Source organism: Poecilia formosa, unplaced genomic scaffold, assembly GCF_000485575.1.
Source record: "Poecilia formosa unplaced genomic scaffold, Poecilia_formosa-5.1.2 Scaffold167, whole genome shotgun sequence".
Classification (NCBI taxonomy): domain Eukaryota; kingdom Metazoa; phylum Chordata; class Actinopteri; order Cyprinodontiformes; family Poeciliidae; genus Poecilia; species Poecilia formosa.
In genome coordinates, this window is record NW_006800106.1 from 1084614 (window position 1) to 1109194 (window position 24581).

General features: G+C 39.6%; 3 protein-coding genes and 1 long non-coding RNA gene across 4 annotated transcripts in view; 3 read left to right on the top strand and 1 right to left on the bottom strand.

Annotated features, from left to right (window-relative positions):
• Positions 1-4336, top strand: part of erlin2 (ER lipid raft associated 2) — a 28641-nt gene extending 24305 nt beyond the window's left edge. Inside the window, exon 12 of the mRNA XM_007564730.2 lies at positions 484-4336. Coding sequence (XP_007564792.1) covers positions 484-663 — 180 coding nt within the window. The 3' untranslated portion in view covers positions 664-4336. The remainder of the gene's footprint in view (positions 1-483) is intronic.
• Positions 4337-6055: 1719 nt separating this feature from the next.
• Positions 6056-10548, top strand: ch25hl3 (cholesterol 25-hydroxylase like 3). The gene is made up of 2 exons (XM_007564731.2): positions 6056-6809; positions 9545-10548. The coding sequence occupies exons 1-2, from the start codon at positions 6370-6372 to the stop codon at positions 9939-9941; spliced, it is 837 nt and encodes a 278-aa protein (XP_007564793.1). The 5' UTR covers positions 6056-6369; the 3' UTR covers positions 9942-10548.
• A 2999-nt stretch (positions 10549-13547) lies between these two features.
• LOC103146714 (uncharacterized) overlaps positions 13548-24581 on the top strand; it is a 31074-nt gene continuing 20040 nt past the window's right edge. The window contains exons 1-3 of the long non-coding RNA XR_477171.2: positions 13548-13580; positions 14025-14029; positions 14060-14128. This is a non-coding gene — a long non-coding RNA (uncharacterized LOC103146714). The remainder of the gene's footprint in view (positions 13581-14024; positions 14030-14059; positions 14129-24581) is intronic.
• On the bottom strand, positions 17369-21030 carry bmp10 (bone morphogenetic protein 10). Its single transcript, XM_007564733.2, has 2 exons — positions 20168-21030; positions 17369-19639 (listed from the first exon to the last, which is right to left on the bottom strand). Exons 1-2 carry the CDS (start codon positions 20574-20576, stop codon positions 18582-18584), a joined length of 1467 nt encoding a protein of 488 aa, XP_007564795.1. The 5' UTR covers positions 20577-21030; the 3' UTR covers positions 17369-18581.

The following is a 24581-nucleotide window of genomic DNA, read 5'->3' on the forward strand; positions in this document are numbered from 1 at the left end:
GCATCTTACTAATCTGAGTAGCTTGCAGAAAGTGTTTGCTGCATATAACACACCAAGGACTCCCAGTCCTTACTTATTGATGGATACTATCCATAGCTGTCTGCTATCCATCAAATGATTTATGATAAAATGACAATTCTGGTTTGGTCTGTTTGTGTAGCCGACCTGTAGCCATTTTTAAGTAACAGCAACATTAGGCTACTTACTGTTCCTGACAAACTTGACATCTGAGAACTGTCAAGTTTGGGTCAATAGAGACAGATGATGATTATCTGTTCTCAGCCTGCAACAGAAAATAATTCTCCCCATCTCCCCTAAAAAGAGTACAAAGTGCATGATTTCTCCTTCTCATCCTCCTGTACAGTGAATGCTTTGCTGTTATTGAGTTCAAACAGTTTATTTCATCTGGGTGTGACCAATGCCAGCACCGCACGAACCAGACTGGTCTTCCTTTTTTTGTAAACTCTGCTGCTTGTCTTGCAGTTGAAGTTAACTCCGGAGTACCTCCAGCTGATGAAGTACAAGGCCATCGCAGCCAACAGCAAGATCTACTTTGGCAACGACATACCTCAGATGTTTGTGGACTCCGGCTCCACGGGGAGCTCCATCAAGGCCTCCGCAGCCCTGGACGTTATTAGTGATCAGGTTATAGACCTGGATTAATGAAGAAGGTACTTGGACTCTTAGGACCACCCAGGAGTGGTGGGCTCTTTGCGAGTGGCAGAGGCGCTCTCCGTTACCAACAGAACCTGCTGTCCGGGGCCAGTATTTCTCAGACAATTCAGAATCACTGCCGGGAATCCTACTGGAAGGTAAAATAAAAATTCCTTCAACGTTTTTTCTACTCTGTCCTGGATAAAAGGTCAAATTTAAACTTAACTGTAGGTTAGATGTTATGTTCAGCACTCCCATGTCATTCTGACTGACATTCAGCCAAAACAAATGGCTTTTAAGATTTATTTTTGTTGCCTCTCTTCTTAGGGTTGAACCGACAGTTACACAATCACTGCTTTCTGCCCTAGCCGTGTCCTGTTAACAAAGTCAATAGCTTTTTCTTTTTTTTTTCTGGGTCCCACTTTGTGAGCCTGCCAAGCTGTCAGTGAGTCTCATGGTTGATCTGAGCCGGACAAAGTGTGATTTTCAGTTCATGCTCCTCAATTAAAACAGGATTAAAGAACGTGTTTCTGTGGGCCATTTCTTTAGATACTCATCAGATTGAATAGATGCTGAACATTATCCCACAATTTACTTTTTAAGGCAGATGCTTGACTCATTTCAACACAGGAATCTTCTCCAGCTGTCTTGTAAAAAGCCTCCTAAAGTCTAAACGTCCCATAACTTTATAATATGCCAGAAAAAAATTGTACGATATGAAGTTTGAAGTTTAACAGAAAAAGCTACACTTGAAATACTTTGTGACCTTGAAGGAGAGAGGATTTAAAAAGAATATGTGACAGAGATCAGGGTATGTTTCTTTAACAATGGGTTCCCAGGAAAACACCTGCTGGGCCAGATTAAAGCTCCGCTGTGACTCAGCAGCTCTTTAAATGCGTGTTTGTAACTCTTGAGTTGAGACTTAATTACAGTCTGTCATCCTTCATTAAGTCAGATAAGGCTCTGAGGCTTTCAATGTGGTCGAAAGCTCCACTTATTACACCTATGTAGAAACGTTTGGCCGCATCAACCGTCTTTCCTTTGGTGACCTTAAAGGATCTTGTTTTATCAGTTCATACTGCATTTTACTACAAGTCATTCCCACTTCCAAATTGTTCCTGTAAATTAATTATTTCATAGCCGCGTCCTGGAACTACTTTACATACTTTTTCATGATTTATAAAGATAAAACGTTCAGAAACGTACTCAGGTCTCAGGTGTTTTTTGTTTGTTTTTTTTTTATTCTAAAAGTTTTATAGCCTATAACCAGGGCCGGTTTTAGAAGAATATGGACCCCTGGGCTAGAGCCAGTTTTGGTGCCCTATACCAAAAGATTTAAAAAAAATAAAAAAAATATTTTACTAATGCAAATTACAGAACATCAATAAGTAGATCCACACATTTGCAGGTACAACTTAGTTGGTTTAAAACATCTATCAGATGGCTTCATCTTGGTCCCAAAAAGATGATTTTCAAATATTTGAGTGTAGTTTAAATTAATTAAAACATAATATTTTAATAAAACACCACATGTGAAATGAGCCCATGACGTTAATATGAATATGCACAGTACCCATAAAAAAACAAAATTATTTCCCCCTTCTCCCCCCCAAAAAAAATCTTGTGGCCCTGGGCTGCCACCTTCGTAAGCCCTTTCTAAAGACTGACCCAGCCTATGACACCCTATTTTTTGATACTGATCTCTGGGGCCAGATAATTCATGGAAAGAGACTGTGATGGCTGACTAAACCAAAATAAACCAGAACCACGTCTTGTATATGGATATTTTTCTGCAGTTACCAACTTAACCACCCAGCAGCAGACTATGAACAGCTCATATAAATTACTTTGACTCATCAGCTGCCAAACAAGAAAGAAAACAGCCCATTGGTGGTTACAGACGTATGGTATGACAGATCCCCTGCCCCCTCCGTCATAACAACCACAAATGGAAGAATATTAAACGAATTGGCGAAATTACCAGCAGCGTAGTGACCTTTCAGTCTGTTTAGATGCAAGGAAACAGAAAATTCCCCTTTATAAAATTAAAAACAGCTTTAAAGCTTCTTGTCCCTCTCAGTGAGATCTGTTGGAAACTGTATCATAATTAGAAAAATGTGTTGTTGTTTTTTTTTTTCTTGTGGGCCTCAAAGAGGCACCATCCGGTAGTGAGTCGGACTCGATTTCCTTCTGACCTGCTTGACGAATACGGGCCCTGAACGCAGCAACGGACAGCACAAGCTTGATGAATGTACTGCAGTAGCTGCTCACTGTCTCATTTAAATCACTGCTTTTTTTGTATGATTTTTTTTTGTGTGTGTGTGTGTGTGTGTGTGTGCGCAGTGAATCTATAATTCCTTTGATTTGTGAAGCTGAAACTTTACTTATTTTCTCCGTTTTTCCTGTTGAATAACACGTGTTGATGGTATTTTTCGTAGAGACTGTGCCAAGAGCATCTTAAATTATGAAGCAAAAAAGAAGCTTTTTACTTTAGTTTGGATGTCCAAACTTAGACCGGTGACATCTGCTTGAGTCTGGACTTTTTTCTGCAGTCACTTGATGAATGTTTTACTGGTTGTGTTGGAAATTGTTCAACAGGAATCATTGGCAGCATTATCGGTCCGAAGATGAAGGAGGGAACACTCATATAAATGTGGACAGAGACTATAGAAATATTTCACTGTGGACAAAATTACAGGCATTTTTGAAAAGCTTTACAAGGAGCATGTAACGCTGCATTATGTAAAAACTCCACAATATGATTTAATGTAATGAAATCAGCCTTTGCGTCATTTTTTGTGTCATTAATAATGACACAAAATGTAATGAAATCTTTGAGCGCATTTTCAATCGTTTTGCCTTGAACACTTGATACTGAGTGTTCTGGCTATGGGTCTGAAAAGGAAACTAAATGACCAAACATTTGGCTTTTATTGACTCAATTTGAATGCAACATGATTAGTATTACAAGTATGATGATTCAGATGAAAATGAGCAGTTTCTGATTGTTTATTACATAGTTTCGAAAAAGAAAAAAGAGCTACCTCCACATTTTGTAATAATCGGCACAAAAGGTAATAAAATCCTTGTACGTTCTGCTGCATATGTAAAACGTTACATTTTGCGTTTATTATTACATAATGCGGTTTTAATTGTTACATTTTGAAGCCAAATTTTCAGATATTATTAACATAATGCTGCGTTACAGAGCAAAGAGAAAACAAAATCCATTTGCTGTGATGTCTTCTGTTTACTTCTGTTCTTTTGTTTTTGCTTTTTGATTGGTTTTAGTTCCATGGTGCATTGAGTTATTGTCGAAATTCAGGGTTTTTTGTTTTTATTTCCATAGAACTATTGTGTGTCCATCCAGATTTACGTGTTTCTTAGTGGGCGGCGCCCTTTAAAGCTACGGGATTATGCCCTGATATTCATTCCAGTGTCTCAAGTGGACTGAGACGAGCACTGAGTCAACTAAACATTGTTATTGCACTGCTTTCAGTGATGAATGTACAATCAACATATTGTCTTCTGGCAATAATCTGCTGTTTTATTCGAGAAATAACATCAAGAAGCTTCTCGGCAAGGGGCAGTAATATATCTAGAATATTTCTTTTTTTTTTTTTTACTGATATAGTAAGAGTGTAAGCATGTGTTTGAAACACAATAAAATCCACAGAAGCTAGCAGCCGTTTGTCTTTCATTTGAAATTTGCATTGTTTTGAAATGTCGAAGTGTCACAGAAATAAAGTGACGGACGGTCATCAGTCTTGAAAAGCTTTTAAAAAAAAATAAGAGCTGTTTTCTAAAGTTTTGCTGCTCTAGCGAACCGCAGTGAAAGCCGTTATCCACAAATAGAAAACAAAAACTCGAGTTGTGAAACTGATTGGGCGGGCCCGCTGACATCTACGCCTTGACTCATCCAGGAGGTCACGGAAAAAGGCATTACGCCTGACGCAACACATGCCTCGCCCCTTCTGAGTCGAGGTCAGTGTTCGGGATTCAGTACCGAGAGTAAGCTCTCCCATGGGATCCATTTTTGGTTTCCATGAGAAGAGTTTTATGGCCATAATCACTTCTGACCAAATGGATCCACAAACACATCGTGATGGACCCCAAGAGTGTTGGGGAAAAATATTCTGTGGGACAAAAATGGAACAGTTTTGGACCTGGACAACAAGCTTTCCTGCTTGTTGTCCAGCAGAACGAGGTCAGTCAGATTTGACTTGGGTTTTGCAGCAGGACAATGATCCAAACACTCAAAAACAAATGTTTTGGTATGGTCTAGTCAAAGTCTCTGAAAAATCCTTAAAACAGATGGTTGAAAACCCTTCTACCGTGGCTTAATGAAACGCTTCTGCAAAAAGACCACAATTCCTCAATCATAAAAGACACTCAGCTGAAGTACGACGTTTCATATTTATTCAGGTTGTCTGTCAGGTATGAAAATATGTCCAATGACTTGAAACTCTGAAGAGAGACGGCACTTTTATGTCTTGAAATGTGCTCCATGAATAAAGTTTTGCTTATATTTCAGTCTCATAATCTTACATTTGAGAATAAAAACAACCTGTAAGTTGAGTATTTGTTTAGTAGAGGGGGGAAAATCAATTTTCAGAAGCAGATTTTTTGTGAGCAGAAAAGCTTTTAGACTCGCACAAAAGTCTAGTTTCACTTTAACTCATCCCACACATTTTGTTCATAGGCTTGAAATGTGATTAATTTCAGTGTTAGCTTGGTCATGCGTTCTGTTGTACTCATGACCAACAGAACGCATGACTAAAAGATCCAATGACACATTGGGTTAATTTAAGGTTTTCAGCATATTTTGACAGCGTTATCAACATACTATCAGAGAAACTCCAAGCTAAGGACTTCTAAGGAACTAAAAAAAGAAGAAAGAAAAAACACAGCTGGGGACGTTTTGAGTGCAGATGTTCTATGGAAAAGGGTGGGTGTAAATAGCGTCAGTTAGCGCTCTCTCATGAGTTAACCCTGTAGAGGCAAACAGGCTAAAACAAAATTAGCCTCTATTAAGATATATTTATAAAGATATATTTATAAATATATCCTAATAGAGGGAAAGCAGTTGCACAATTCAGTAGATTTTTTTTTGTCTCACATTACGGTATTACGGATCGGGGTCTGTTTTCAATGTACTTTCCGCACTAGAGCTGTAGAGTTTTTCTCAAGAACTGATTTTATAGTTTGAAAGTACAGTTGAAACCAGAAGTTTATATATAGTAAATAAAAAGACGCATTTTTGGTCTGATTTAACTCAAGACAGTGTGGAATTTTTTTAAATGTTTTTTATAGTATTATTTGCTTTATGTAAACTTCTGGTTTCATCTGTGGAGTAGAGCATGTCAGATGTCTGTTGGCCTCTGATAGGAAGGGGAAATCGTTAAGGCATGTTTCTTTTGCCAAAGAAGAGGATTTTTTTCTGTATTCAGATAATGGATGAGTTTTCGGCGATGTCAGATGACATAACATGATACCATCTGTGCCGCGCCTCCATATTAAAAAAATCCCCTACAATTCCAGCCTTGGGTGGTGCTACTTTCAGGTACAGCGTGGGCCCGGATCCGGGGCCCCTCCTACTCCGGGAATAGAGTCTGAGCTGAGCTGAGGGAAGAGCCCAGTAATCACTCTGGCGCTGGAAGAGGCAGCAGCGCGCGGATATGATGTAAAAGTGACCCACGCCGTTCTCACACCGTGATGAACGAATCCGTGGCAGACCTCGGGCATGCGGACGCGCCTGTCTTACAGGGACTGTGGGAGAGCGTGAGAGCCGGGCAGCAGCAGATCCTGCTCTCCCCGTACCTGGCCGCGTCCTTCGCCTTCCTCACGCACCTCGCGCTCTGCGCACCTTTCCTCGTGCTGGACGCGCTGGGAGGCGTGTGTCAGCGCGTCCGCTCGTGGAGGATGGCGGCGGGCTCGGGCCCTCCGCCGTCCCTCTGGAAGTGGTACGAGTGCTTTTGGAGGGTCCTCTTCAAGTACATCACGGCGGTGCTGCCCGCCACGGCGCTCTTCCAGCTGCTGCGCAGCTCGAGCCTACCGGAGCTGGCCCCGTCCTGCTGGCAGCTGTCTGTGGAGGTGGTCGCGTGCTTCCTGCTCTTCGACACATTATTCTTTATATGGCACTACTGTATGCACAGGTGAGAAATAAGATTTTAAAAATAGCCTACGGCTACTTGTGGCACGTTCAGAGCAAACTGAATCATCTGGAATGATTCTGATGTGGTTTGGGGAAAACAATGTGAACTGATGGAGGCAACAGTTGGTAATGTCTTATCTGTGGCTCTTCCTATTTATTTTAATCACACTTCTTAATTGCCATTGAATGTTAGGGCAGAATGAGCCTAAATATGCTTCCCAAAAACCGCCAATATCAGTTTTACTACTTTAGTTTTACTTTTTGAACAAGTTAGCCATTTATCTTTAACTATAAAATGCCTGTAGTAGTGAAATGAAACAGTCATTTTCTCAACATCAGGCCAGAACTGTCTTAGTGTGACACTGAAAATTCACAAATACTAATATGAGACAGGGCTAACCTCCCTTACTCTGTATAAAGTGAGTGTATCCACTAGGCTTTAACCTGATAATATAATGTATGCTGATTATTTAATATAATTAAATAGTGCTACAGGTACATATTTGAGAGAAAAGAAAATCTTCAATTTATATTAATGTTATTTAATGGTACCATACAGAAGCCTTTCTGTAGTAAGCAATCATTAAATATTTATGCCATTGTGTGGGTTTTAAATCTGCAGTTAGAGAGAACTTTCTATTATTTAAAAAAAAACAGAAAATGATTATGGAGGAGACATTTTAAGCTGATATCATGTTTATCCTGATTGACACAGTGAGTAACTGCAGCGTCTGACTTCATTTCCTGATGACTAAGTAAACTGTGTCCCAACAGAGCAACTTTTCTGTAATGTGTTTCGTTTTCTGTTATCTGCTCCCATTTCTAAAAGCTTGAACGAGGAGCCAACACTCCTCAATAAAAAAAGTTAACTTTAAGCTTCTTTTAGGTTTCATCTGCTGCTTTTTACACGTCTCCTTTTCGCTCTAATAATTTCCACATCAAAGCGTGTCGGTGCAGAACAGAAAAAGATCAGATTTTGAGTTTCCAGCAGGAAACAGATTAAACCCAGGCAAGCTTAAAATGATTTGGTTCCTGTTAACATCTAATGGTTCTGCACACCTCTGATTGGGATCTAAGACCATTTCTAGATAAGCTTATTGTGTGGAAACCACCACAGTACCACCCCTTACAGTCAACAAACATGTTACATCATGACAGTGTGTGCAAGTTGAAAGATCAAAACTTTGTAATGATGGATGTTTAGGTTGTTTGTTGGAAGTAAAACTGGAATTTTATCAGAAATTTGAGGACAAAATGTATTTTACATTTAAAAATGAACAGATAATGTCCTCTTGCTTCATAATATTGCTCTAACTGGCAAATGCAGGCAACCAGCTTGTCCATATGGGACGTCTGAATTTTCAAGACAGGACTTGCAAAGGAAAAAAAAAACAGCAAACAAAAAAAGAAAATTAAAGCAAGTGAAAAGATGCTAACAGCCTATCTTTACTCTTGATACACTATTTTGGATTTTGGATCAGTATGCAAACAGTGACGGTGTAGTCAATGTAAACAACCAGTTTTACAGCATCACTTTATAACAGGATGTTCTTGATACTTGTAATATTTTGCAGATGACAAAATGTTGCTCCGGTTAGCTGTTTACAAGATTTAAATGAGAGCGTGTCAGATTTAAATGAGCCTGTGGCTGTTTACAACTGCACTTGAAACCTAATTAATAACATCCAAGTGAAGAATTTGTTTGAATATCAAACCTCTTAAGACTTTTTACAGCAAAATAATGCAAAACTATCACCTCATGTAATGTTACGCTGACGACACGCTGCTTTCATTAAACAGACGAGACGATGGAGGTTTTGTGTTTTCTAGAACTTATTCTTCGTGGAGGAAAACATAAAATGTGAATAAAAGGGTTTAAACATCATGCCTTACTTTATGTTTGAGTATTTACTGTGAACATGTATGAACCATAAAGTTATTAGATAACAGCAGGTTAGACCAGTTCAAAAGCAGTGACTATCACCAATACTTACTTACCTCAGATATCGGGGTTGAAAGTGAAAAAAGTGCATCCCTATTTGTGAGCACATATGTCAGGGATTTTAAACTCATTTTCATTTTGGGCCCCTTCAAAAATATGAATGTTCTTAAAGGGCCCGTTGTGTCAGGATGTATTGATAAAACCCACTAAGCAGTTTAAATATAATTAAATAGCTGTTTGTTTCAGCATTCAGTAAGTGTTTCTTAAAGTTAAATAATATTGAACATCTTTTCACACTGGTCAGTCCATTCAGGATTTCTTCATTGTTTTAATGTTTTGTTTGAGATCAAAATCACAGAGTTTGTTTGTGCTAAATTAGAAATACCTGTGAGGAATTTTTACCATATTTGTACTAATGTATGATGTTAAATATGACTTTTTATTAATCGCCATATCAGTCACGGACTATAACTTGATATCAGCTACGGCTGAGACAGCAGTCACTTAGACCAAATGTTTATGGCCAAATTTGAGTAAAAAATTGTAGCAAAAATCAGAAAAAAGTGGGAATCTGTGGATTTTGTGTGAAGTTTGCAATTTGTGAAAAACTGGATGGACTTATTGATGTAACATGGAGTCTAGCGGGCCACATAAAAAGCTATGGCGAGCCAGATTTGACCCCCGGGCCTTGAGTTTGACATGTCAAAGTCTCTCTGATCTCTGACCAAACCTCCATAGTGGACTGTTGAATGGACAACAAACTGAGACCAACATGTTTTTGTTTCCCCACCTAGGGTTCCCTGGCTGTATCGTGCCGTCCACCAGATGCACCACCAGCACCACGTTCCCTTTGCGTTGGCGGCGCAGGACGCCAGCTCGGCTGAACTGCTGTCGCTCCTGCTGCTGGCCCTGGGCAGCGCCTGGATGCTGGGCTGCCACCCACTCAGCGAAGCCCTCTTCCACTTCCTCAACAGCTGGCTGGCGGTGGAGGACCACTGTGGATACAACCTGCCATGGGCGTTGCACAGAATACTTCCCTGCATGGGAGGAGCCCCCTTCCACCAAACACATCACAAGAAGCAGAGTAAAAACTTTGCCCCCTACTTCACACACTGGGATCATCTCTTTGGGACATACATAGAGCCACGTTCCTATTTCAGGAAGAGACACGACAGGACGGTCATGAAGTGAATGGTGAATTTGCCATATACCTGTTTGTGTCTGCGTGTGTGCGTGCGTGTGTGTGTGGGGAGGGGTGTTATCATTGTGTACTCATATGAAGGCATGTTTCTTTTGGCTTGTTGGCAGAGGGAACACTGACATACAACATCTCTAAGATGAATAAATGCAGCTAAACATTTCCTTAACATCACCAATATTTTTAAATGGTTCTTTTGACACAGTAGATAAGTACACAGGATCTGTACATATGTATTTATGAAGAGAGAGAAAATCCGAAATATATTATTGTAATCATCTGCAGCTAAAAGTTCAAACCCATCAGTGTTTTTTTTTTACCTACCTCTGCTCTCAGTACCTCTTGTCTTTTAAAATTCAATCACGTGGTTCAAATGTTTACTATGAAATGGGACATCATTCACCAAAATGTGTTCATTTTAGATTAACAGACATCTTGTGTTGTTCACCATGCAGCTAGTATCAGCTTTTTTCCTCCTACATGTTTATTCACTTTCTCCCAAATTTGTATGGATGTAAAAAAGTGCCAAAAATGCTGTTTTTTATTTTGTATTTTCACAAAATGAATAAAAGTTTTGTAGATCTCTGACTGTAATCTAAATACCTTGTCGTGTGTAGATTTATCCAGCTCATGTTTGATCAGATTATGTTGCTTCAGTGATTTACAACTAAACATACAGGATTCCAGATGAATTATAAAAAGTGTAAACTGGAAATTTAATCCACAGAAAACGGCAAATCCGATTCTGTCTTCAGCCACTGTTGTGCTTTCACAACTGCACAACACAGGGTGGCGCCCAGTCCCCACAGATGACACGCTTACAAAAGCAACATAAAGTTGCTCATTGTCTAACTGACAGATGATTTCTCATTTTTCTCCCCTTTTGATCTCTCATGCCACTCCCTGACAGAACAATGGTGAGCCTCATCGCTCATATCCAAACCTGCCACTAAATAGAAAAAAAAAACATACTAAAAGATCAAGAGCATATTTTCTGGGTCAGCTCTTACTTCGTTTAAAATAAGCTTCTAAAATTTACAAAATTAAAGTTTGGTTTTGCGGCCGACATCCAAGGAGGTGCATTCTTCTGCTTTTCCAAGTTTCATTGGAATTTGATCCCGATGGATTTGTAATCAGCTGATTGTAAACATTTTCAGTTTGCGTGATTTTGGTTAGCCTCTGAGTCACTGTTAGCCTTGGAGTTCCTTCACTTCCCTACAAACTCACATCAGCGTGGCACATGTCTCTTTACTGTAAGAAAACTGATAATAAAGTCATACAACATAAATTAAAAAAAAAATCAAACTATTACTGTTGCTGTAAGCTTGAAAAGGATCCACCTGAAGACATTGTCATCTTTTTCTGGTTCAGACTGCATCAAAATATCTGCGTTCAGGCCCAAACCCTTAAAGGGGCAGTATACTGTTAACGTCAGTTGTTATAAAAACTTTATTTATATAAAATATGACTTAAAAGAAATTTAACTTCCTAACTTAACACCTTGAAATTGGGTCTCTGTCTCTTTAAAAACTCCTGCTCTTTCTGAAGCTCCACCTTCATGAATTTGTCACAACATGGTTCCTCTATTAATCCTTTAACAACATTTTTCCCAGTGATGCTCTGAGAAATGGCTAACGAGCTCAGCAGATGCTCAGTTTCACCAGGTGTTTGCTGATTGATGCTGGCTAGTCTGAAGGAGCAGAGAGGGGGAGTCACAAGAAGGGTCTGCTCTGTGATTTTTGCGAGGAGCTTCATTCTGGAAGGCGCACCAGATCCAACCAGGTGTTTGGCACAGCTGAATGAATGGAATAACATAATGAGATGTAAAGTTCACAAAATTAGATTTTACATAATACTGCCTCTTAAAAGCTAACTAGGAGGTGAAGCCTAAGCCATAATTCTAAAACAAAACAAAAAAGCCCCAACATTTAACTTAGAGACTGTTTATTTTTGTCCAGAAAAAAAACAGTCTCTAAGGGCTTTGTGTTGTGTTTAGAATATGAAGCAATTTATTGTCGAAACAAATTGGGAAACCAGTCGCTGCCTTTCAGCTTACAAAATGGTAGAGGAGGATAATGGGGAAAGGAAGAAGGACATGTCTTAAGACTGACCTTATTTTGCTGTAATAAATATATTTTTTCAGATTATGAGTATAGTTGAAGTATGTGAAGGCAAGTCAAATATTGAGTTTCATATTTTCCCTTCAGTTTCTAATAATAATTCAGATGTCCTGTGGCTATCCGCTTTCATTTCACATCCAACCACTTCCATGAAAGACTTAACTTTGCAGTAAAAACCACATGTTCATTGCCTGATGTTTCTGTCTCTTGCACAATGATTTTGGCACGCCTACAGTTTTCACATTGTAGGAGGATGGGAAAAAGCTCAGCTGTGGAAGCTTTCTGCACCTCCTTACGAAAGTAAAGTACGATACATGCTGTGTGGAAGAAAAAAAACGCTGATTCGTCATGCCTGAAGTCAGGAAGACGGAGTCATGTAAACAGTTAAAAACAGAATTACCCAGAGAACGCCAAGCGTCTCCTGATGAAAATGCACAAACGCGACGTAAAAAGCACAGGTTAATGCCAAGGAGCAAAAACAAAATAAAAAATCACTGGATAGAAAATGAGATGACGACTCTTCTGAAAAGGAGCCAACATTCAGATTCAAAACATGTGGTAAGAGGTCTGGGAAACGGGACCAAGGTGCAGTAGGAGAAGCACCCGAGTGAAAAGAAACGGATAACTGAGAACAGCAGACCAGGAAGATAAGAGGAGACAGCTGGAACGTGGATGCTCAGATGCTTTAGTTACAAAATGAACTTCTTAAAGTAGCCGGAAAATATTAAAGGATTTCAATGTTCAATTGGTTTTTACACACTATTACTTTTCTGTTGTTAATATGACTTGAAGTAATAATAATCTGTGAAAAGATCAAACTCCTCTAATAAATGTACCACTCCCAACCAAAAACAACCAATCAGATCCAGGACGATGGTTTTAGTGTTGTCCATTATGTTTGTGTACATGCTGCTCAATGTGTTTATGGTAGAGAAACAACTTACTGTTCCAGGAAAACCGTTTATCTGCCATCATCGGAGGCTATACTTACTAGCCTTAGCATTCTTGGCAGGCTGTGATGAACCAGCTGCAAAGTAGCAGAGAGCAATGGGGAGGGTCTGAGCAGCATGTACACAAGCATAATTGAAAGTAAGACACTTCTCTTGGCTCTGAATCGTTGTTTTTGACTGAGTAGTGTATTTCTGCAGCTAGTAGTGTAAGCTCTGGGAGAATTATTTTTTTGGCTTGATTTTTTTCATTCATTATCTGTCTTAAATTATACTGTCAAAACATAACGGTAATATGATGTAACATTAAAAAAAACAGCACATTTTTTGAAAGTTACAAGTTGCATATTTAGATACATTTTGCTTTTATAAAGTAAATCAGCATAACCGGGGGTGGGGTGGGGAAATCTGTCTTATTGAATGCTATTTTATTTTATTTAATTTTACACAGTTTTTCTTTTTTAAACTGATACGCTGACCGGAAGTACGTTACATGTTCAGTTCAGAGTATGCGTGTCCCAGGAAGATTATAGGCGCTGCACCGTCTTCTACCTACGATTCTAATGTAAGTGATTATTACTGTCTGTGTGAATAATCAACCAGTACTAATGTGACGATAGTTTAAATGTTCATACACCACTGTTATTAGACTGTTATTAGATTTTATTATGAGACTGGAGTTGTTTAGGTCAGCATTGGTCTTGGTTTTTTTCGTAGTAGTTATTAGCAGTAAAGATTTTGAGATTGCGGTCGTTTAGTTTTAAGACAATAGATGTCCGATTTTTTTTTCTTGGTCTGTGTCAGACAAGCCTTAGCTTCGTTTTATGGGACATGCTAACCTTGATTTACACTAAAATATGAACTGCACAGCAACATCGCCAGAGTTAAAATTTCAGTGTTAAGCACATATTAGAGTGCATTGTTGAGACTTTGGTGCTGTATACACAATAAATAACTCAATACAAATGTGATAACATAATATTAAGGGTGTTGATGGTTTTCAACACAGACAGTGTAACCTCGAACGACCAGCTGCTTGACCAGGTCAGCTTCTGGAAGAATCCCGCCGACGCCATTTTCTTTGCTCGGTGAACTGACTAAGTGGGGGAGTATGTAAGTAGCAAACTTCTAATATTTTTTTTCGGTCATTTATACTTATTGTTGTTGAAATATTTCGATATTTGGAGTTTTGTTTAAGTCTTGTTAAGAGAGGAAAAATTCTTGAACTTTAAAAACCTTTTGACTCATTAAATCCTCTCTTATGCCCGGGTTCAGAAAAATGCTGTGCGCAAAGACTGAGATCACGCAGAGATAATAGCGTCACAATTATCAGCATTTATTCAAGACAGATGCATACTATCACCAGACAAGCACATCACATAACATCAGAAACCTTAGAGCACAAACAACACATGAATTTACCTGAGAGAGAAAAAGACAAAAGATGGAAACGACAAACAAAAAGCAAAGACGTCTTTGGAGAAGTTGCAAGCGCAAAATCTGATTTGTTACTTCAGTGTAGAAAGTTTTATCTTCTTTTCTTTAATTTATTCAAACAAGGCGTATCTTTGCTCATCCAACCAGGAGCTATCTCTGACCCTCTCTCAAGCCAGAAACCTCTGCCGTGTTTACGGCCTTTCACAGATGAGTGTGAAAAGCTAGAACTTCCACTGTATTGTTTTCCCACAGACAAAAGGCAGTTCAAACGATCCTAGCAAACCATCTGCTGGAACTACAAGTAAAATAAAGGTCAATAGGCCAGAATAAGTTACTGATTTAAAACCACAATTTAGGCCATTTGAATCAAGACATGTTAAGTTTTAAAACTAGCTTATTTCAAATTTATTTTCTCAACAGTTTTGGTGGATGGACTGAAACCTTAATGCATTCTTTGAACGATAACCTTTCAACACTTACTTGAAAAGTACTCGAGACAATATTTGTACGTAGTAAATATTCTGTAAAAAAAAAAAGTTAGCACAACTGCGGCTTTTCTAATGCTCCTTTAAAAAGGCAATTCTCACAATCCTTCATACAATCATTACAATGTTTTCAGTTTCTCCAGGGAATGGATTTAAGGATTACTTGTACTGCAAAATGAAAGTAAAAAAAACAGAAACAAGTTATTTTGCTTGAGAAATCTCTCGGAGTTGTATAACTTTACATGACCAAACACAACATCTGTGTGTCATTACCAGCGCTTTATACAAGTTAAATTAAATTGCGTAACAACAAATGGAAACTGTTAAAGTGCTGGAACATTCGGAGTTGATTTTGGATGTGAACATGGAGCAGGGATTGAGAAAAAAAAGTGCTTTTCCTGAGAAAGAAAAACAAAGTTTCTAGAACAGAGCGAGAGATGAGTTGCTTGGGTGGTGGAGTTGCCGAGAGATGAAACGATAAAGAACAGGACCCAAAGCAGGAAACAATCAGGCTCTATTACAGACCAAACGTCAGAGTTTTAGGGCGAGTCATGCAGCTTTGGGTGGCACACACCAGAAACACACGTTCACAGCGAGATGCACATCGAAGTCCAGCAGCAGGCTTCATGATGTCAGCCGGGGGAGAATCTCTGGATTACAAAACACTTTGTAAGTGTCTGCACAGTCGCTTCTGTCTGGATTGCTAACTCGCTGTCCTATGCGCTCCTGCTGAGCATGTCATGTTGGTGAGATCGGATGCAAGCTGCCATGTAAAAACACGCGGACAGCCTCGAATGTTTTGACACATGCAGGCCCTTCAAAACAAGAGCTTGAAAAAACCCAGGTCACACTCCAGCCGTCCTTATCATCAGACCACATGCTGCTAACTTCCCATTTCAACATGCCCCCTGTACGGTTGAAATCAGGAGACAAAGGCCAGATTCATATTTCTTCTAGAGTTCTGTAAATATTCAATTAGAGAGCCTAAAATAGCTGAGCTCTTGACTTGTTACAGTCAATAAGGTTGTGACCCTTTAGTCATTAGCCATTTTAAGACAGCCTTTGCTCTAACATTAGAAGTCTCTAAGTGTCCAACTGTTTCCATTCAGAAACATTCATACACTTGTCTTTTTGGACTTTTGCCATATTACAGCTTGTAGGAAGACTCCATTCAGATTATATAATTACCAGACTGTACAGTAGCTGTTTTTTGTTGTTTTTTTTAATGCAGGAAATAAGTACTGAATACATAAATGAAAATATTTAAAAGGTCATAGAAAGCCAAGAAGCAAACTAAAATGTGTCAATATTTACAAAGCATTCCTGTTGCCATGTGCAGCTCACTATAGTTTAATATTAACTGATGGGCCATAAACAAGTTTCTGATTACCAACAGTATTACATTAAGTTGAATGATTAATATGTAGAGTAAAACAAACAAACAAAAAAAAACACTCCCAAAAAATCTTAGTTTTGCAAAAATATACTTAGGGCAATTTTTAAAGCAACATATCAAAACTTTTGAGTGCCCAAATGACCACCAGTGAAGACATAATCCAGATAAGAAAAGAACATAATTTTACCATGAGCATCCATGGCCATGTGTCCCTTCATCTAAAGTGTTGTCCAATAAATCATAAGTTCTTCTATGAAGCTTCAAAAAGTTCTAGAAGTAGCAAGTTCAGTTTTTCTAATTAAAACACTAGCAATAGTAATTCACTGAAATACAATTGCTTATATGCACACTCATTGCACAAGACTTCACTGCTTAAGAAAGTTTGCTGCAGAAGATTTGAACAAGACAGTGAAATTCTAGGAGAATATAGTCTGGTCGTGTGGGGCCAAAGCTGAATGGTGGTCACACACACACACACACACCATCATGGGATGTTTCAACATCATGCTGGAAGAAAACTAGTTAAGGACTAGTAACAGGTCAGTGGTAGTTGCAATTATCCCAGTTTGTGAAGATAAAAAACCCAAACAATCAAAAAACGCTTGCAAGGTTCTGTCAGTACTCTTTAGATACAGTCAGAAATATTACCACATGCTGTTTAGTGACTTATTCCAAACAGCATTGGGAGGTGTAACTATTTGCACCAGTTAGTGCACATAAGAGGCCACCCATTTTTGTTCATTAGATTGGCTTCCGCTTATTTTCCCATGGTTCTCTGTTAGTGTGTTGCACATGAACTATGACCTTTGAGCTGATATCGGTGGTATGAATGATCTGAATGTCAGCAATGCCTTCTGTGTCTGCTCCAACAGCCTCGTCTTGATATAATGGCAAAGACAGTTGACAGTTCGAGACCGCTCTGAGTGATGTTTGTGAATGCAAGAAAATATATCAATCATGGCTAACATCAAAACTTAATTTCTCTGAGAAATGCTAGCTCCAAATATTAACATGCATGACAAGCAGAGATTTGAGTACTTTTTTTATTGTTTTACAAACTGTTACCATATCACTTCCCAACAGATTTTACTTGTGCCGCAATTGCATTGTCATAAACATAAAATATTCTCTACTCTCACTTACAAATGTACATATATAATCATTTACTCTCTTGTAGAAATTAATAAATTAGAACAATAAATAGTATTTTATTTGACAAAAGCAGCAGACATATCAAATGGCTTATAACAAATGAAAGTATTTGTTTAGGGCATTGTATATTGTGACAGTCTGGCCACTATGCCACATTTTCTTCAAACTTAGTTTTTAACCAAAAAAATGTCCAAGGAAGTAATGGATTACTTGGATGTAGATCTGCCAGAGCCACATGAACTTGGGTCAGTTAGTTGAAAAGGTTACCGAGAGTGGAGAAGGGAACCCTTGGCCCCCTTCTCCACTCTCCCATGGCCCCGCCACATCAAAAGTTGCCCCAAACCCAACCGGTGTACATGTTTCTCAACCTCCAACACCTTGCTATCACTGTAGCTCTGGGGGGTGGAAAATAGTCATGTGAAGTGGAAAGCAAGGTTGAGATAAACACTACCAACCAGACCCTTGCACAGAGCTCACGTATCAGGAAGTGGCAGAAGGCAGGAGCTGGGCCTGGAGAGTTCATGGCTTGTCAGGTTGCCGGAGGCAGGCCATTTCTTTGCACCAAGGCACATGAAGTGCTGATTAGTGTTTGCATTGCACGGGGAGGCCAGAGATAAGTGGAGAGGAAGACAGATGTCAGGGGAACAAAGAGGAAGGAGGATGAATGACCCACTAGTTCCCACCAGTCTGCATAAACTGTAAGAGGCTCAGTACTTGGAGAAATTCTTTCACCACTGTGGGTATGAGAGCATACCTTTCCATCACTGGATACCAAACTGGCTGTAGATCTGTTGCACAGTTCTACTTTCACTCTGGTGCGTGACAGATAGTGACTAATGTTCATACCTTTCCTCTACAAGATGAAGTACTTGTTTACTTTACGGTACAATATACATGTTTGTCCACTTGCAGTGCACAGATGTTCATCAGTTTTAAATGAGCACTCCTAGTCTCACAGAAAAAAAAAAACTTAGAGATTTCAATCATTGTCCTTTCAGTTCTCAAAGACCTCTGCTCAATTTCTTGCCGCTGGTGTTTAGTATCCTTCCTGTTGTGGTAAGACTTTACAGAAAGTTTGAATGTCTGAAAGAGGGGACTATCTGCAGCCGCACTCAGCTACTACCATTCCCTCGTACTTGTACTTGTAAGTGACCACACCTGTGTCATCCAGGTAGAGTAAGGAGATGGGATCCAGCTTGGTTGGCACACAACAGGCTCGTGCTGTTTTCTGGGGACTGTGGATATTCACTAGTGTCTGGACTATGGCATGTTTGGTAGGTGTGACGTGCTTTGTCAATGGGTATGAACAAACACCAGCACATTCAAAGGCGTCATAGCCAGTGGGTGCAAGGATCCAGCTATCCCAGCCAATGTCTTTAAACTCTACGTACAGAGATTGTTTCTTGCAGTGGTTTCCTTTGGCGTTGCGACGAATGCGGGACGCTGTGTCATAGATCAGGTTGGAACGCATCTGGATGAGGTCTTCCTCATCTGCTTCAGCCTCACTCTCGTCCTCACCCCACAGCCCACCCAGGTCTCTCCCGAAGTCATTCTGCAGAACAGCACTAGACGTCTCATGGTCTATCATCTCATTCAGCTCACGCCTGTCGTCACGGTGATCACTGCTCTGATCATCAGAGAAGACAATCAGAAGGGGTTTATGTTTTTCCTCTGGGCTGTTTTCAATCCTCATGTCACCTTCAAGTGGAGCCTCATCTTTGCTGGTCTCTTTCGTACTCTCAACATTTTCGTCATCAGCAATGCTGGAAATCTGTACTTCTAAACGGTGTGTTGTTGCTCCATCAGATTTGCACCAACGCTGCACAGCGGCAGTGAGGTCAAAAGCTTCCCAACCATTATCTGTCCCAAACACCTGGCGTGAAGCCAGTTCCAAAAACTCAGTTCGCTCCTCCACCCCTGCAAACTCATCTCCCCGCGTCATCTTTTCATCGGTCATGTTAAGCCAGTCGTGCGATGTCAGTTCATAGATGGTGACCTTGCGGTCAACACCGGCGTAAAGGTGCCGGTCAGTCTGGACTAGAGTGTAGAGGCGTAGTTCAGCTGCCGTGATGCGTTCATGATGGGGGATTGACACGTTGAAGAGCAGTGGGTGGCGTCTCACCCCTCCTTCTCCCACAACACTGGGATTTGAATCTGGACAAAAACACAAATTTGAAGTTAAAGCTCTGTGTTGTTCCTTCTGTATTGCTACATTCTGTATAGCTGAAATTATAGACAAATTTCATCCCAAAGCAAAAGATACATTTACTCTCTGACTTTCTCTTGTATCAAGCTAAACAAAACTCAGAACTTTCATCAATTTTTTTTTCTTAAAAGAGGATTTGCTGGTATTGTAGTTAAAGTAATGTCTGCAACTGGTATAGCTAACACTTGTACAAGCTTAGAGGAAAAGCATTATTAAATCACATGTGGAATAATAATTAGTATCCATAGCAGTCTTTTTGGAATAATTGTAACTAAAACAGATTTTTTTTATGCTTAATTTCAAAGTTAAGTTGATCGTTGTATCTGGGAATAAGTGTATGGCAAGCAAACACATGCCAAAAATTCAAGCAGGTCCTTTTCCCTAATTTGCACTGTGGAATTCTCCCTAGGTTATAGATTTTGAAAAGGAACTTTCACCTATTTTAAACTGTTCCAAAAACAGGAGCAAAAACGTACCTTCATTTTTGAAGCTGCGAATAATATTGGCTGTGGGCATGGCAGTGCGGTCATTAGCAAAGCGGTTATAAAGCTCCATCATGTACTCGGGTGGATCCTCTCGTGCGCTTCCAGCAGACAGGTTTGAAGGACCCAGTCCGGACAGGTTGAACGTCCGCAGAAACTGCTCCTTCAGGCTCTCCAGTAGGTTTTTCATCTTTGCACTGTTGTCCTGATCCAACGGTGATGGATCCACCACACCTCCATGCCCGTCCCCCAGTCCTGGATCAGGACGATACCTCTGATGAGCGTTGGAGATGGGGCTGCCCTTTCCAAAGCAAGGCTCCCGGAGCAGCAGGAAAGAAATCAGCAAGAACAAAGTCTTGGATGTGCAAATGGTTCCCAGTTGAGAGACCCAAATGCTCGCCATGGGAGAAAAAAATCTGCAGCAACCTATTTTATGCCAATGGCCTGTGGAGGAGCTTAAGCAAGAAGGCCAAAAAACAATGCTGTAATTGTCCAAAAATTTAATTTAGTTCTGATCAGTTCACCTATGACCTGAGACAGTTCTTGTTCCCTGGCAACAGCTGAAGAAATGTTGACCCTTGCATTGACCAACGTGAACTTCTCTATAGGCTTGTGTTCTCCTGGTACTCCTCTCCAGATGTCACAATGTTTATTCTCATGCGCACCTTTTGAAGTTCCTTGCAACAGGACGGTGGTTGCGGTGACAGGGTAGCCAAGGCTCGTGTTTGTCTGTCCGACTCATCTCTGTTGCGTCCTCTCCTCAGTCAGACGCTGTCTGTGCTCACCTCTCTTCCCAGCTCTGGGTTTCTGTCCCTTATCTATGATATGGTGGGCTACGCATTGCACAGTGCTTATGGTCTGTTTGTGGTGTGTGTGTGGGTGTGTGTGTGTGTGTGTGTGCCTGTCTTCCCTTTAACTTTGTGTGATGCAGTAGCTTGTGTGTTATCTCACAGCGTCCTTAATGAGGATTTTGTAAACACTGTCCTGTAGCCTCTTCCTTGTGGAAGAGCTATTTTGTTTTGGTGGGCGTTCCGAGGATGATAGTCTTTATTTGTTTATTTGCTTTGTAAATGGTGGAGTCCTCGAAGTGACTTTCCAGGCTACATTGGGCATTTCTTTTTGACAAAATACACTGTGGGTCTGTTGATACGGTTGATGCCTCCATCAGACAACGGCAGGCTAAATGAAATAGGAAGGCAATGAGGTGTAGGGCCTTTATAGCAGCAAACAGCTTCTGAGTTTACTTTGGGTGAAGCTGCTTTTCAGAGTCGGCACTACACAATAAACAAAACATATTATGCTATCTTTGAGATATGCTCCATTCTCTTTTGACATTGTGTTTGTAACATAGTTCTTTGGGACAAGTGGCCTCTTTGAAGATAGGGGGAAAAAGACAGTTGTGGACCAATCTGTAAAAACCCCTGGTAATGAAATGTGCCTTTTATTGCAATGACATAATTCTACCTTTTTTTTGTTTGTTTGTTTTTGAAAACTAACTTGTATTTAAGTACATTTGCATAGATTACATTTGTATACATTAGTATTATGTGTTGCTTTGGCTTTGTGCATTAGACAATTTTCTTTCTAGACCCAGTTTTAGTTTTACAAGGAGTCTTATGATATCACGCACTCCAACAACATTCTCAAAGTCTTTAAAAGTAAGACGGGAACACAGCATCACAGCTCATTCGCTGCACCTGACAGTGCAGTTTTTCCACATATTACCTTTTTTCACTAGAATTTTTTTTTGTCAAAAAAATTAACCTTTATCTCATCCGATCAAACCACATAGTTCCAGTTAAAGTCATAGTAGAATTAAACAACATTTTGTGATGATAGGAAACATCCCTCACAAACAAGCAGTTGTTGTAGAAGGTACCCAATGATTGTTACGGAGACCATTTAACCCTAGAAACGTTCAGGAGACCAGAACTCTTTACTGGAGATTAATAACATCTCAGGTTCTTTGTGTCATGTTATATTTTAATAATGGGAAGCAGAAAGTAATGAGAATTTTATTAAAAGTTCCCAGATACAATGATCAACTTAACTTTGAAATTAAGCATAAAAAAAGAATCTGTTTTAGTTACAATTATTCCATAAAGATTGCTATGGATACCAATGATCATTCCACATGTGATTTTGTTATTTTGTTACTTCCTGTGGGATTTTTTTTTTTTTACCCAATAGTCAAGTTTATCTTTATAGCACATTTCATTAACAAGTCAGTTCAAAGTGCTTTACATCATAAAAGCAAAATACAGTCAGGCAATTGCAAAACCAGCAACAAACATTATTGTCAAATGCCATCATCATCATCATCATCATCATCATCATCATGAAATCAAGTAAATACACATCAAATTATTGGTCAATGTTCCAGTTATTACTGATCAAAAGCATCTCTGTATGGGTAGGTTTTTAGTTTTGAGTTTTGATTTAAAGTAACTCAGTGTTTCGACTGTTTTCTGGACATTTCCTCCAGATTAGTGGAGCAAAAAAAAAGAAAAAAACTTGCATGAACAGACATACCCAAATTTATTTTCGTGTTTGACCCTATGCTCCTGCTATAGATGATGCCTATTTAAGGCTTTTTAAACAACTGAATACGGGTCTCATTGTTTTATTTCTAACACCGGACAAGAACCACCAAATTGCTTCATTATAACGCTTCAAGACATTCCTCCCGATTAGGACGCCAACAACAAGTCAAAGGTGAAATCTGCTATGGCCCACCCAGCATTGTAAGCGAACCAAAATGGGCCCTCTCCCGCACGCTGACTCTAACTTTCACATCGTCCCGCTCCAATTGCATTAACAGCCGCCGGTTCCTCAACGAATAGCTTCCCCGTTAGTCACCTGAACCCTCTTCCACCATGCGGCTATCCGTCATTCCTAAACTTCTTCGTGTGACCCCCAAGATACACTTCTGATTTCAGTGCGTCACACAGATGGGAAAGAATGAGCTTTTCCTGCCTCTGCCACTCGTCTGCCAGGCTGACAGTTGACAGACGTGTTGTTATCTGCTGCTTTGTTGAACTGCTCCAGCAACAGACTATCACATCTTCCTGATGGGCTTAGGAAGGCTTGATAACGCCAGTGTCCTTCTGCACACACAGCTCCGCCTGGCCTGGCTCCATGTGGCCTCCATTACTGGTCTTGGGGTGTGGATTTGTGGAGGCGATTGAAACTATGTCAGGGCCGATCCCTTAAACTGTCCTTTTACTTAGTTTCCTGATGTTTATGATTTCCAGTTGTTTGCCCTGTTGGATAAAAAGTAGTGTGGTCAATTGATTAAAAAATTGAATCAGATCAGTCACACTAGTGCTGTGATTAATCACAATTGCACGTTTTCGAAAAATGTTTTATTATCTCAAACCAAGCATCTAAATTTTCCAGATTTTCATGTTTAAAATAAGTCAATTTGTTTCAATTGTAGTTTAGAAATGAGGACACTGGTTGTGCTTTGGTAGAAAGAAAATTCACAGTTTCAATAAGTAGAAAGCTGCACACCATCCTGGTTTTATCCAAACGTCCATCGCAGTATTTTTAATTTTTTTTTTGTTTTTAAGTTTTTTTTGCCAGTATTAAATTTTATTTGCCAGTAATCTGACAGGAAGAGGGGAAATACATGTGGGAAAGGAATCGAGGACAGGATTCGAAGTCGGGACGGACTTATCTAGGTCTATGGCCTCTGTGTACGGGACGCGATTTGTAACCGCTGTGTTTTTTGAAACCAAATTTGCCGCTGAGCTCACCAGTCTGATTCTCCTTTCTCATCTTTTCACTCGCGTTTGCGACTCTGCATTGTTGGTCGCATTCTTTGAACTGTGTAACCCTCTTTTTAAGTAATGCGATTAATCTGCATTATGTAATATTGACACGTTAATCTTTTTAAAATAATAGCATGGTTAACATGTTAAAAGCCCATCATGGACCATCATGGTGCATGCATATAGTCAGTAATAAAGCTGGAAAAACAATGCAATGCTTATTGCAAACACAGTATAGGCATGTTTTATCTTTTGAAGATTTTAAAACATCCATTCATGTTTTAGGGCAGTGGAATAGCAAAATAATGTAAAAAAAACAAACAAACAAACAAAAAAAAACCAGTGATTTTAAGCCCCACTTGCCTTCTAATTACATATCCACAAACCTTCAAGTGCTATCTTGTCTGTGGTTAATGTGTTCAGTCTCTGTTTATGACTTTTCCAACTGTGCCTGGGGGAAAGACATAGTTGTGCAGCTGCTGAAATCTCCCCGATGTTTACAGTTAGAGCAATTTTTTTGTTCTTCCATTTGATAATGAGTTTGCAGCATGAAGTAATGTATTACTTCTTGCAGACAACAGCTGTTCAATTATGCCCACAGAGCACAAATACTGATAAACATGTCTAGAAATCAA